Below are 14,801 nucleotides of genomic sequence, written 5' to 3' on the forward strand. Positions count from 1 at the left end.
ACGTCGAGATACTGGGACAGCGTTGTTAGAGAGGCCATCGAAATTCGCACCAATGACGACCTCATAAACCCTGACTGTGGCTATAATCTTAGCAAGGCTTGGGAACCAGCGATTGGGTTAATCAAGAGTAAATCGAGCAAATGTATAGTTGTGACGACCATGGCAGACAGAGCAATCACACCGACGTCATCTCAGATGCCGTCGCAATCTGTTCCACCGCGCGACCGTTGTGCGGGGCGCGGACAGCAGAGTGAGCGCGCCGCGGGCGGAGGGTATTTAAATCGGCCGCCGCCGCGACCTTACTCAGTTCCCCCTGAGCAGCCGTAGCATACGGATCTCCGTACCGGCACGTTCACAGGAGCTCAGTCCATCAGTTCACCTGATGATGGCGACATGTATGATCGCCGAAATATTGTGCCCGGTGGACACTGTAGACCAGCAGTATGCCCACGGATATTTTGATTAAATGGGTTTTAGTGATGACTACAATGAGTTCTATTTGTTATTAGCAACTTTCTTTTCCTGGATGCAGGGCGACAGGGTGTTGGCCCTGGCGAGCAGGACTGGGGCTATATAGACGTCCGTGATGGGGGGCACATGTTCTACTGGCTGTACTACACCACTGCCACGACTGACTATGCCACGCGGCCACTTGTCATCTGGCTGCAAGGTGGGCCCAGAGCTTCTGGCACAGGTTATGGTAACTTCGAGGAGCTCGGCATTGTTGACACTGACCTCAATGTCCGGAATTCATCTTGGGTAAGAGCTTCGATTTACATTGCAGTTACATACTCAAAAATATTTGTCCTAAAGCTGCCTCTTTGGTTGAATAACTAAATTGCAGAAGTGTGATGTCACAGTAAACCTGTGACTAGATTTGTACCAGGCAACTTATGGTGCAGCAACTAGCAGACAGGCCCATATTTATAATGCAACTCTTGGGATCTCGAAATTATGCTATTCATATATCAAAGAAATAAGATCAGTACAGAAGAATGTAACAAGAAATATTTTTGTTTCTTGTGAAAAATGTTCAGTTTTATATGGCCTTCACTTCTTGTTTTGAAAACTGTAACATTCATATTTAATGTAATTTCAAAAGTTTGCTTCCAGCTTGGCATAGTCTATCATATACCTCTGAACAAATCACAAACAAGTCAAAAAATTGTTCTCTGACTGCAAGAATGGATCAGTGTTCCCTTCAAATAATTTCTTTCTGAGGGAACTTTGAAGTGACGTTGCTTTGTCACTATATATTACATCTAACCATTTTTTTATTTAAATCATCATTATGAAGCAATATCTTTTTTTTCTTTTTCACATACATGTGGAATGAGGTTCACAATGGAAAAGAGTTATTTGTTTGTACTTCACCAGTATCAGCTATGCTAACTTACGTGCCATTGTCCCTTTTTTTTTTAATAATGACCCCTGGAAACACCTTCAACTTTTAGAATTTCTGTTGATGATTTTTACATTGTCTCCTACTTCTGTAACCAGAAAATTAGGTGGTATTGATTTTTTCTGATGTATGTCTTATTTTCTTCACTTCTTGCTATTCATTTCCTTAGAAAAAATACCTCAGAATAATTTTTGTCTGAGTTGACTGAGGCTACAAAAGATTAAAATAAATAATGTACACAGAATTACAAAAACTGGCTGTAGAAAGTGTCTTGAGAAATAAATTGAGGGGGAAAAAGTAAATGCAGAAATACCACCTACCTACACTACAAAGAATCAGAGTTACAGGAACCAAGGGGCCTAGGCCATTCCTTCAATAGTGAACTCGAGTTTGTATGCTGACATAATTCTGTTATGAGAGGTGTTGGATGCATAATAACTGATTGTGGGAAGTTGCTGCCAAAGTGTGCTCTGGTGGCAGGCATTGGTCACTGTTACTCTTTAGCGATATTAGATTATATATCAAAACAATGGGTCCTATGCAAAAATAGTACCTAAAGACACCTTGTACACTGCTCCCAAGTCTGCCAGCATTGATTAGTTGCATCCTGTACATATACAGGAACCAATGAAATATACATCTAATGCCTCTGGTACAGAAAATTTACAGAAGAACTTTCTAAACTAGTTTCTTTGAGTACTCTATTTATTCATGTTATATCACTATAACTGAAAAATTGCTAAACTTCCTGTATGTTTATTAGCTCCTGGATTTAGTATGAGGTTGTTGTAGTTTATCATGAATAATTAAAGACCCTCAATGGTATTGCAGAGTATGCAGTGAAGAACTGAAGGGAAAAACTGCTTTCCTCCAGGCTGAGTTAATTGATCATAGAAAAGAATATTGAAATTAATTAATGATTTTGTTGCATTGTTAAGAAGTTGTGATGCATGTAATTTCTGTGTAGGCGGGCTGTACAGGTTAATGCATATGTAGTGCACTTTTAGATGACTTCCACACATAGTACCTTCTCATAGCAGACTTGGTGAAGTCTTCCTTATTAAATAATGGCATACTTCTGATCAAACAATGGAAAATCCAGGATGGAATGTAACAATACGAAAGAAGGAAAGTTGCTACTCACCATATAGCGGAGATGCTGAGTCATGATAGGCACAATAAAACGATTCACACACTCTTAGCTTTCGGCCATTAAGCCTTTGTCAGCAGTAGACACACATACACACACGCACACACACACTCACACAAACGCAACTTGCACACACGTCTACAGTCTCAGAGAGCTGAAACTGCACTGCGAGCAGCAGCACAAGTGCATGATGGGAGTGGCGACTGGGAGGGGGTAAGGAGGGCTGGGGCAGGGAGGGGGAGCGACAGTATGGTGGGAGTGGCGGACAGTGAAGTGTTGCAGTTTAGATGGAGGGCAGAAGAGAAGGTGTGGAGGGGGGAGGGGGTAAGTAACGGAAAGGAGAGACATTTTTTTGATTTTTATTTCTCTCTTTTCTGCTACTTACCCCCTCCCCCTCCACACCTTCTCTTCTGCCCTCCATCTAAACCGCAACACTTCACTGTCCGCCACTCCCAACATACTGTCGCTCCCCCTCCCTGCCCCAGCCCTCCTTACCCCCTCCGAGTCGCCACCCCCATCATGCACTGGTGCTGCTGCTCGCAGTGTAGTTTCAGCTCTCTGAGACTGTAGACGTGTGTGTAAGTTGCATTTGTGTGTGTGTGTGTGTGTGTGTGTGTGTGTGTGTGTGTGTGTGTGTGTGTGTGTGTTTCTACTGCTGCCAAGGCTTAATGGTTGAAAGCTATGAGTGTGTGAATCTTTTTATTGTGCCTATCGCAACTCAGCATCTCCGCTACATGTTTCTGATCATTGTTTTTTTTATTGTTACTACAGCAAGAGCAGTTAACTATCCTCAGCCCATTGCATCTCTTAGAAACATTTTCCCTCCTTTCACTATGGATTAGCAGTCTTCACATCCACTTATTTTTAAAGGGAGAATTACAGCTATTTTCAAAACTTTAACTTTGGTCTGACGTATGCTCCTGGTATGAGCAATTTTTCTTGCACTCAGGCACAAACTGCCTCTTCATGTCACTACTTTTTGTGCATCCCAATATAATTTCAGGCTTTCCAGCTTTTGTTTTCATTAGCCATCCATAAGACAGACAAACCTCTGCTCAAGCTTTAAAATTTTCATCATGGCAACTGACTCATTCAAACTATACGAAAAGTCCTATTCTCATGTTTGACAAAAATCCTTTAAAAGAAAGCTTTGTATCTTTTACACTATAAATTGAAAACTGTTGTCTGCAGCAATGTAACACTTTGGTTAATCACAATTTCCATATATATCTGTGGTGACATTGAGCACCAGTATTCCCGCTAGCCAACTTATCAACCACAGCAAATATGGACTTGGTTTATCTGTAGCCTAAGTTCACGACCTTTGATCACCAGTTCCTAGTCATCACTCGAAGTGGATGTATTGAAATAGCATTTTTGTGTATGTTTCGTAGTAGTAAATGTTCACAGCAATAAAATGTTGAATAATTTGCCAAGGTGTCTGTATATCATTCTACTCCACATCAGTTACATGCTATTCCTACACTGGTGACCCTAGACCACAGTACATCTGCCCCGTATTTAATGTATATGCAGTCCACCACCAGGACAATGGATACCAATGATAAACCAGGAATTTTCAGATCTATTGTTGGACTTGACAGTGTTCTCCATGGACTACATTGTACAGTGTAGGAAGTGTGAGCAAAAGTGAATTCTTCCACTCTCCCATGTGTGCACTCGAGCCCTCATCTCCATGTGGCACAAACTACCACCTCACACTACAACAATTCAGGTCAGCCCACCTCCTATGGAACACCATCTGGACCAAACACATGTAAGCCACCTTACTACTATCCCACTGGACACCAGTGTTCACATGCAATGACATTTGTCCAGACCCCCCCCCCCCCCCCCTCCACATTGACTTGTGCTACTGCATCAGGCTCTCAGGTATTGAAGCTGTTCCTACCTGCCGGCAGAGTTTGGCTGGGTGAGCCATGCCAGTGTACATCTGCTTAACTGTTTCTAATATGCAACAAAGGACTCCCATTGGACCATAAATAACAGTTAGCAGATTGCACATATGCTTTGCAAATGGGCACCCACACCACCCAGCAACCACCAGCACTACATATTTGCTGGTAGTCATGTTGCACATCGAGTTGGCAGATGGCTTCTGAATGACACCATTCTCTTCCAAGGCTACCCAAGGCACAGAACAGGGAGCAGAGGCAGTCATCTTGCCCTCTCCATGATGCTGCCACTGAACAGTCTTGACTTCATGCAAGGTCCTTTGATACATGATGCTTGGAGCAGTGACAGCCACCTTACCTTGCTACACAGCAGGCCCTGACTGACTGCTGCTGGACCTTTCTGATGACACCTGACACCACCACAGCTTGTCATCAACTCCAGTTGGCTGCACAACACCCCTGACAACTGATGACAACAGTCGGCATAGTGTCACCTGTACCATGTAAGATGGACAACAAAGTACAAACCTTGCAGTGATGCTTGTTTCACACCTACATTGGTACTGCTGGACACAAGTGCCCCCAACTCTGCCAATGCCCAAACGCCTCCCACAACCTACACTAGTGACCGAGGCTGCCACTTCTACAAAGTTCACCACTCACTTTACCCAGTGAACTAAACCAGTTTGTCTGACCCATCCATTGACAACAACCACAGGCTCTGTGTGCAGTCATCACATGAAACAGCACTTTTTGGTGGACTCAGGGTTGATAATCGATACGAGCCCAAATACCACCCAACCCCCTCACACCCCTGACTCTGCACTTAGATTAAGAGCAGCAAATGCATTGATCATTGCCACTTACAGAACGATCACCTGTGATACTGACCTTGGCAGTGCCAACACTTCACATGGACATTTCTTTGTGCTAATGTCAATGAATCACTGATTGGAGCTGATTTCCTACGGCAATTCCATCTCTTCCCAGATTTATGAGAAAGAATGTTGCTTTGCAGAGTAAGTAATGTCACCATCATGAGCACCATCAGATGACCACTGGCCCCAGCTCCAGCACAACATGAGGACACCTACCTTTCAGTGGTATGCAGGCTACTACATCTCTCCACCCAGAATCAACTTAAAGCAACCAACCAACAGTACACTGATACATGGAATGAATGCCTTACACTACAGGAGGAAACCTCGTTCCTTTAGAGGCTATTGCATAAGAGCCAAATCAGCTACAAGCAGCAGAATCACAACTTAGAGCCCTTCAGACCTCACATATCACCACCACAGAATAACTACTGCTTCAGGCCTCAGGGCACAAACCCAGTGAACATATGGCACATGCTGAAGGACCTCCATACCAGAGTGCAGAAATTCTCTGCCAGCCCTAGCAACATCATCTCAACAAATCATTGACTCAACTGCTGCTCACCACGGACTCCACAGACACTACCAGTGACATGCACACATGCCACTGCCTCAAACAAGTATTGGAAACCATCCAATGTCACATTGATCTGCTCAAGTCCTTGTGAATGTCACCCTTTGCCAACAGTAAACAACCACCTTCAACAAACACTATGAAAGAACAAGACAATGCCAGTGAGACAAGTGATAGTGCAGTCAGTGTTTGTGAAAAAAGTGGCTATGACAGATAAGCCCTCCCCCCAAATCCCCCTGCCTCCTCCCCACTACCATGACATTTGTAACAGCATGGTGCACAGAATCATAACGACAGATCAACCACCTATCTCTTGCAAAGAGTGCTGCCTCTCCCCAAGGAAAAGGCAAACCGCCAAAGGCACTGTAGATGAGTTACTTAACTAGGGGATCATCCACTCTTCAAACAGCCCTTGGGCTTCCCTATACAAAGATGATGGTAATTTACAAATATGTGAGGACTACAGAATCCTCACTTCAATACTCGTACAATTCTTGACCATTGCCCTGAACCCAACATCAAGGACTTTACACATGAATTATTTAGTGTAACAATCTTCAGCATCATTGACTATCAAAAGACATATCTACATATTCCAACGACCAATGAAGCCATTACTAAAACTGCCATTATCACCCTCTTCAGGTTGTTTGAATACTTTTTCATGCCATACAGACTAAAAAATGCAGCTCAGACATGGCAGAAATTAATCGATTCCGCCTTATGCAAATTTCTGTTGTTTCCATTGACTGGAGGATATACTGATATACTCTGCTATGCTCCAAGAGCATGAAGACTATGTGCTACAGGTTTTACATGCTCTAGAACAACTAGGTGTAGTTATCAACAGTGAAAAGTGCCACATGTGTCAGCAGAGCCTATTCTGTTTCATCAGCAGGGATCGGACCAACAGAAGAAAGAAAGCTATTCATACAATTCGCTCCCAGGCCCAGTACCTACAAGGAGCTATGCAGATTTCTAGGAATGCTAAATTTCTACAGGCATCACTTTCCATAGGCAGCTAAAATCAGGCAGCCCTCATCAATGCCTTTCCAGAACCAGTACCAAAGGAACTGAACTGTCCAGTGGTTGGAAGAAATGTCACAGCCCTTCAAGGTGATGAAACAGTCACTGCAGAGGTCCTTGACCCTGGACCACCCCTCACCAATGACCCACCTCTCAGGCAGTGCTGATACTAGCAAGACTGTCATTGACATTGGCATTCAGCAAACAGGTAACTCTGTGCAATCACCCTTGTGATTCTTCTCACACAAATTGAAGGGATTGTAGAGGTTGTCTGGGTACAACCACAGACTACTCCCCTCTATGAGGCAGTAAAGTATTTCAGACAGAACATTGAGGGCTGCCCTCTCACATTTTTCACTGGCCTCTGCCCCTTGGTGCATGCCATTCACAATCCTAGTTAGGATGTCCAGAATGAGATTTTCACTCTGCAGCGGAGTGAGCGCTGATATGAAACTTCCTGGCAGATTAAAACTGTGTGCCCGACCGAGACTCGAACTCGGGACCTTTGCCTATCGCGGGCAAGTGCTCCCGAGTTTGAGTCTCGGTCGGGCACACAGTTTTAATCTGCCAGGAAGTTTCCTAGTTAGGATGTATTACCCCGCCACTTCTGGCACTTTGACCTGAAAGCTCTGTTCTTGACAGACATCCAGCACATGAATGGGAGGAAAATGTGATGGTAGACTACATTTCCCATATCCACACCATCAGTACCCTAAACAATTAGGATGACCTAGTGAATGCACAAGAACACGAAGACTTATATCAACTCTTAGATAATCCCAACTCAGGCCTGCATCTCTAGCAAATAAAGCTCATTGACTCTCACAGCAAAGTTTGGTGTGCAGCACTGCAGGGAAGACCATGCCAATTGGTCTGCATCCAATTAAGAAAACCAATTTTTGACAGCCTTCATAGCCTGTCACATCCCATGGATCAGCCCACTATGAGGCTCATTACAGAACATTTTGTTTGGCCAGGAGTTAAAGCAGACTACATGTGTTCCATGCCAGTGAAGCAAGACTGAATGGCATGCACCCCCTCCAAACCCATACACTTTGGCTTAGTCAACCCCTACTCTAGTGCAAAGGCTACAAATACATCTTATCAGCCATTAACTGCATGACCTGTTCGGAGAAGTGATCCCATCCAATGACATAACAGCCAAATCAATGGCATGGGCAGCTGGATTTCTCACTTTGCTTTCGCCCTATCCATGACAACTAACAAGGGCCAACAATTTGAAATCCTCCCTCTTCACTGAGTCATGCAATCTATTTCCTCCTGTCAATCACAAATGACAAGGCCCAACAATTTGAAATCCTCCCTCTTCACTGAGCCATGCAAACTATGTTTCATGCAACATTTCCATACAAAGACCTACCACTCACAGAGCAACTTGTTAGTGGAAAGATGACACCCAACTTTTAAGGCTCCCTTAATGTGCCACAAAATGCAATGGGCATATCCTGGGTTCTGCTAGGCACCTGGGCAGCATACAAGGATGAGCTCAAGTCCACTTGCAGTGGTGGTGTATGGTAAAAGGCTTACCCTCATAGCATATTTTCTCTTGCTGTCTCCACCACTTACAATCACAGAGCTACCTGTGTTAGTGCAGAACATCCAACACCTTATTAACAACTCCCTCACACCCCACCAAATGCCAATGGGTTTCCACCAACCTTTGTTCACAAGGGGCGAAGCAAGTCTCTCACATAATGCTAAGTAATGACATGGTCCGTGACAAACTCCAACAATTATACACCAACCCATAAAAAGTATTCCAACAGGGTGAGCAAACATTCTCAGTACCACAGAAGGACAAACCTACAACAGTATCCATCCACCATCTTAAAGTGACCTGGGTACTAATAGCAGAGGAGAAAATCTCTCTCTCCAACCCTCCTAGCTATGGTTGTTACTTACTATAAAGATGACACATTATGTTGCAGACAGGCACACTTCCCAGCCCCACTACTTCCTGACACTGAAATTCTTGGCATTCTAGTCCCTGCACACTCCGCCGGACAGCATTGCTCTCCCCCCTCACCTGTAAACTTCTATCCCTTCCCCTTCCCTGCCCCATTCAGATTGTTGCTTCCATCCCATGTGATAGTCGCATTGTGGCCCATGCTGCCAGAGTCATGTGTGCTTAAGGTATGCTTGCTTGTTTGTATGAATAGCATGTGTTTCCTTTTACTGATGAAGGCTTTGGCTGAAAGTTTTGTGTAAGTGTCTTTTAATAGTGCCTGTCTGGAAAATTAGAAGTTAAATGTACGTATGGTAACATCACATATTAATATTGTTATTGCGTTACAGTCTTCCACCAGTGGCCACAATTTTCAAAGAAGGCACTATAAATGAATTATGGTCTTCGTTACCTTTTTTAATTGACTCAGAAACACTCACTGTTTCTTACACTTCAAATTTGCTGACACTGTTGGCTCCATGACTGGAAAATGTGGTCCAGTGAATTCTTGAATGCCAGCAGAGTTCTTCTGTAATAAAGTTGTTACACTGGCTTGCTATTTTAATCTGTCTAATAATGCGATATAATAATTAATCTTTTTCATTTCCCAGACTAGCTACTAATTCTTTTCCCACAACTTGCATTATTACCTCTTGGAGGGCTCTCTTTCAACTAAACCCACCTTGCAAAATGAGTCCATTTTTTTGCGCAGTGCAGTGGCATGTATATCTCTATATAGTTTGCCTTTCACCATGCAACCTATACAAGAACATATAGAGATGTGCAAACATACTTGAAAAAATAGTAGTAGATAATAAACATCATATAAAGGAAACCACATATTGGAGTTTCACAAATTGTAACATTAAGTGACAGGATTTGAATTTATATTGATGAAAGTAACTGCACATACTTTGCATTCAGAAAAGAAAGAATGACACCAAGGAGCCACAAAAGAGGAGAGATGATATGAAAGCAACAGTCCTCCATAATATCATGCCCTCCTCTATATTCAGACTTGCTCTATGGCTAACAGTTATTTTGGAAATACATTCTGATGTTAATTACCCTTTCCTGGCGTTATTGCCTTCTTGGAATGCTCCTTGTTCTTCTCATATCTTGCACACATGGCAATAAGATATGCCCAGTATACAATAATATCTGCTTACTCAGTCCCATTACTGCACACCAAGTATTGAAACAACTATTGCAATCATGCAATGTGAAAATTTGAAAAAATAGAAGCACACAATTCACTAACAATGAAAAATAGAATACATTAAAACTGTGTAAAAATGAATGAATGTACCATAATGCTTATAAAGTCTGACATAAAATGGTACTTAAGATACCTTAAAAATAAGGAGAAGACAATGGGTCTATTCCCTACATCACACATACACATACACACTCACTCACACACACACACACACAAACACACACACACACACACACACAGCTCTTTACTGTTGTGTCTAACCAGTTGTGTTTATTAATCAATTGAAGCCATTGATAGCACTTTGCCAACTCACAAAAATTCTCACCATTCAACCTAACATAGACCTTGGACTACATTACAGATCAATTTGCTCCCTACCACTAAGAGTTTTTTTGTTCTCATTTCTTACCCTGTCACCTTACAACTAAACTGTTATCTGAGAATGGATTCTAAATTTTGAGGTATACTACAGATCAGTCTGTCACCACATCCTACATTCTAAAACATTATGTAGACATAAAATCTTAATAGCATCCTTTTCTCTGTGTTTGCACACTTAGGATGTCACAAGTCACATGATTACTTCATGGAAAGAGGGTGAAATCTGGTATCGATAGACTTAAAAGACCTGTTAATTCTGTATCACTATCACCACATATAAACAAAAACTTAGAGGAAGTCTCAGTCCACTTGTACATAAGTTCCCCAGACCTATTATAATCACCAGTGGAGACTTTAATCACCCAATAATCAATTGATAAAATTACAATTTTGTTAGTGGTGAGGGTGATAAAACATCCTGCAAAGTATTAGTATGTGGTGACTGTCGACCAAGTCACGTGTAATATCTTTGTTTTGGCAAGCTGTTTGCGGCAGTCTGTGGCTGCGTGTGAAAGAGTACACACGTGGACAGAGATTCAAGAATGTATATAACTGCATATGTGTGCTTCTGAGTAATGAAATAGTGCTTATTACATGTGCTATAGTGTGCATCATTGGATTCGGCAATCCTACAACACGAATTTTGTTTGTGAGTGCTACAATGAACTCTCATACTGTCAAGCAGTACACAATGGATCGCTTGCCACCTGCTACACTGCACACATGCCAACTAAGTTTCCCAATGGACGCTTTGGCATGGTTTTCCAATTATCCACCTTGTGTTCGCAATAGGTTGACGCAGTTACAGAACACACCTACTAGCTGTGCTCAACAGGACAGTGCTTCTGCATTCCCACAGCCACATGTGGTGGCATCATGTACAAACAATAACTTTCCATTATCATACATGAGTCAGCAGTCATGTGGCAGTGTTCCATACCAACAGAGTAGAAACTTTGAATGTGAATGTTTTACATTGAATATGAACTTTCCACGTGTTCCAAGTGCTCAATAACAGCTGACACAATGTGTTCAAATCACAGTGACTATGTTTATGGGTTTCCCAAGTGCTAGTGTGGACTTTCCACCTGAATAAGTGGTGGGACAAATCGAGCCGGATGCTCAAGACAGGAAATTTCATGTTTATCCTGGAACTCCTTTGTCTGCAGGTAATAAATTCGAGCATCTGTCAGCCTTGCCCGCCCCCCCCCCCCTCCCCCTTCCACCGCTTTGAGCCACCAACAATTCCCTGATCCAATCTCATGGAATAACTAATTTAAACCTTAAACTGCAGGACATTAATACCCCCTTATTTTGCTTTCATTATTGTGGAGGTGGATGAACCCATGGTCGGGGTAGATTTTCTCTTAGCCCATGCACTGTCACCCAACATACAATGAAGTACACTAAACTTTAACTCGATAGACCATACCACTGGTTCAGGTATCACTTCCCTCTCATCCGAGAGCACCCCTCTATTGTGTAAGCTAGTTGAAACCGTTGTTGCAGTGCTTTCTCTTAGGTCACACAAAGATGAACTTCAGGACAGCAATGAAGCCCTCTGCTTACGCATCGCCGATGCGCAAGCCAAGCTCAAGGATGCTCATAAGCAGGTCACCCAGCTGTCATACACAGTCATGCCCCCAACCCCCACACTGTTTCCTCGCACCCGCCACCGACACCGCGTGATGTTTTTACTGTCGGATAGAAGCTGTACCCGCGACACTACCAAAGACCCCACCACATGACAAGGACTACCAGTGGATCACCGCCACTGCTGCTGACCAACCGGCCTGGGATACACAAGCATATGCATTACAGGTTAGTCATACTGCATCGGGTGCGAGTCCATCATCCCCATCAGTGTTCGCGATCAACAATGGTACTGTCCACAGAATCAATACCACAGAAGGCCCACCGGTATGGGCAAAGACTAGGCATTTAAATCTGGAAAAACTTAAACATGCCAAATCTATTATTCAGGAACTTTTAGATAGTAAGACTATTCGCCCTTCTTCTAGTAGTTGGTCGTCACCCATTCATGTGGTGCCCAAGAAAGATGACATTTTCTGCCTGTGCGGTGACTATCAGGCGCTTAACACCAGAACAATTCTAGGTAATTATCCCGTCACAAATATTCAAGACTTTTCTTCCCAACTGCAAGGGGCACAAATTTTCAGTGTAATTGACTGTCACAAGACGTATCACCAACTGCCAGTTGCACCAGAGGACGTCGAAAAAACTGCTATCATCACCCCGTTTGGGTTGTTCAAGTATATGTTCATGCTGTTCGGCCTTAAAAATGCTGCACAGACATGGCAACGGTTCATCGACTCATTGGTTGGAAAACTGGACTTTGCATATGCCTACCTGGATGACTTGATAACTTTTTCTTCCACCCTTGAGGAATGTGAACTCCATTTAAATACAGTGTTCCAGCTATTAAAAGGAAACGGTGTTGCAGTGAACAATGCTAAGTCACAACTCTGCTGCACTAGTGTCACTTTTCTGGGCCACGGTGTTTCTGCCGACGACATCTGCCCCCTACCCAAACTATTACAAACACATCCCCCACGCCGCCAACATACAAGCCCCACTGACGGATGTTCTCGCAGGAAAAAACACTTCAGGGTCTCGGGTGGTCATGTGGACTCCAGATATGCACTGCGCATTTGATAACCTAAAGTCAGCCTTACATACGGCCGTTACGCTCAGTCACCACATTCCTGATGCTTCCATCTCACTTACTACAGACGTGAGTGATACAGGAGTGGGGACAGTACTTCAGCGGTCCATGGGTTCTGTTGTACAGCCGCTTCCCAATGTAAATGGTCGACCTTCAACCAGGAACTGTTGGCTATTTACACCACTATCAAATATTTCCAACACAATATCGAAGGTCGTCATCTCGTGGTATTTACTGACCACGAGCCATTGGTATACGCTTTCCGTAACCCAGGCAAGGACTCGTCCCCGATATGTTTTCGGCATACGGACCTCCAATGTCAGTTTATGAATGACATACGTTACGTCAGAGGGGCAGAAAACATTGTCACCAATTTTCTATCTCATGTGTCAGGTTTATCTTCACAACTGGACCTCAGTGAACTCCCTAAATTGCAGACAGAGGATACTGAACTCTCCGAATTGCGCTCCGATGTTAAAACAGGACTCAAACTAGAGTTACACACACTTCTTGGGTTTTCATCAACCATCTGGTGTGACATTTCAACAGGATGCAAACATCCCCTCTCCGATGGGACATTTTTAATAGTATCCACGACTTGGCACACCCTGGTATTCGCGCCACCACATGTCTGGTATCTGAATGTTTCGTTTGGCCCGGGGTGATAAAATAATGTCGCAGTTGTGCGAGAGCATGTGCGGCTTGTCAGTGCACAAAAGTAGGACATCATACACAGTCCCCTATGGGTACGTTCGATGTGGCAAAAAGAAGATTCCAGCACATACACATTGATATCATCGGGCCCTTATGCCCCTCCGGCCCCTTCCATTACATACTGTCCACCATAGACAGGTTTACCAGCTGGGTAGAGGTAATTCCTCTCACTACTATCACAGCTGACACAGTGGCCTGAGCCCTTTTATTAATGTGGATCTCGCGATTCAGCTGGCTGGTTTCTATCACTACTGACCAGGACTGCCAGTTTGAGTCTGCCCTCTTCCAACAGCTTTGTGAACTGTGTGGGTTGAAATGATTTAGGACTACAGCATACCACCCCCAGAGCAATGGACCTGTCGAACGCTGGTACCAATCGCTTAAAGCTTCCGTGATGTGCCATGGAGGTGAGTGGGCTGTTGCCTTAACATGGGTTATGTGAGGCATTCGGCCCACATACAAAGAGGACCTCGGCACATCCCTGGCAGAAAGTACTGTACGGGGAAGCCCTCACACTCCCAGCAGAGTTAGTTGAGCCTTCACTTCCTCCAGATCAAATCTGTGACTCGACATTCGTTGGACATGTTAAGGAGCTAATAGCTAACATTCGCATGCCTCCACTCGACCGCACTTGTTCCCTCCTATATTTCTGCATTAGGACTCTGTGTCATGCACTCATGTCATGGTGCATGATGAGGCTGTCCAACTGGCACTCAGATCTCCATACTCGGGCCTGCACAAAGTCATATCACGATGTACCAACACATTCAAAGTGCTTATTAATGGTACACCTCAAATGGTATTTGCCTGCTGCCTCAAACTGGCATGGTCTCTGGGAGAACTGCCCGATACCCCACCCAGTCAGCCCTGACCCCATGCTACACCCGCC

At 43.8% G+C, this 14,801-nt stretch overlaps 1 protein-coding gene across 1 annotated transcript in view; it reads left to right on the forward strand.

Moving 5' to 3' along the window:
* Positions 1-14,801, forward strand: part of LOC126236661 (retinoid-inducible serine carboxypeptidase-like) — a 166,168-nt gene that overhangs the window by 44,073 nt on the left and 107,294 nt on the right. Inside the window, exon 2 of the mRNA XM_049946134.1 lies at positions 533-759. Coding sequence (XP_049802091.1) covers positions 533-759 — 227 coding nt within the window. The remainder of the gene's footprint in view (positions 1-532; positions 760-14,801) is intronic.

Source organism: Schistocerca nitens, chromosome 1 (assembly GCF_023898315.1).
Source record: "Schistocerca nitens isolate TAMUIC-IGC-003100 chromosome 1, iqSchNite1.1, whole genome shotgun sequence".
In the NCBI taxonomy this organism is placed as follows: Eukaryota; Metazoa; Arthropoda; class Insecta; order Orthoptera; family Acrididae; genus Schistocerca; species Schistocerca nitens.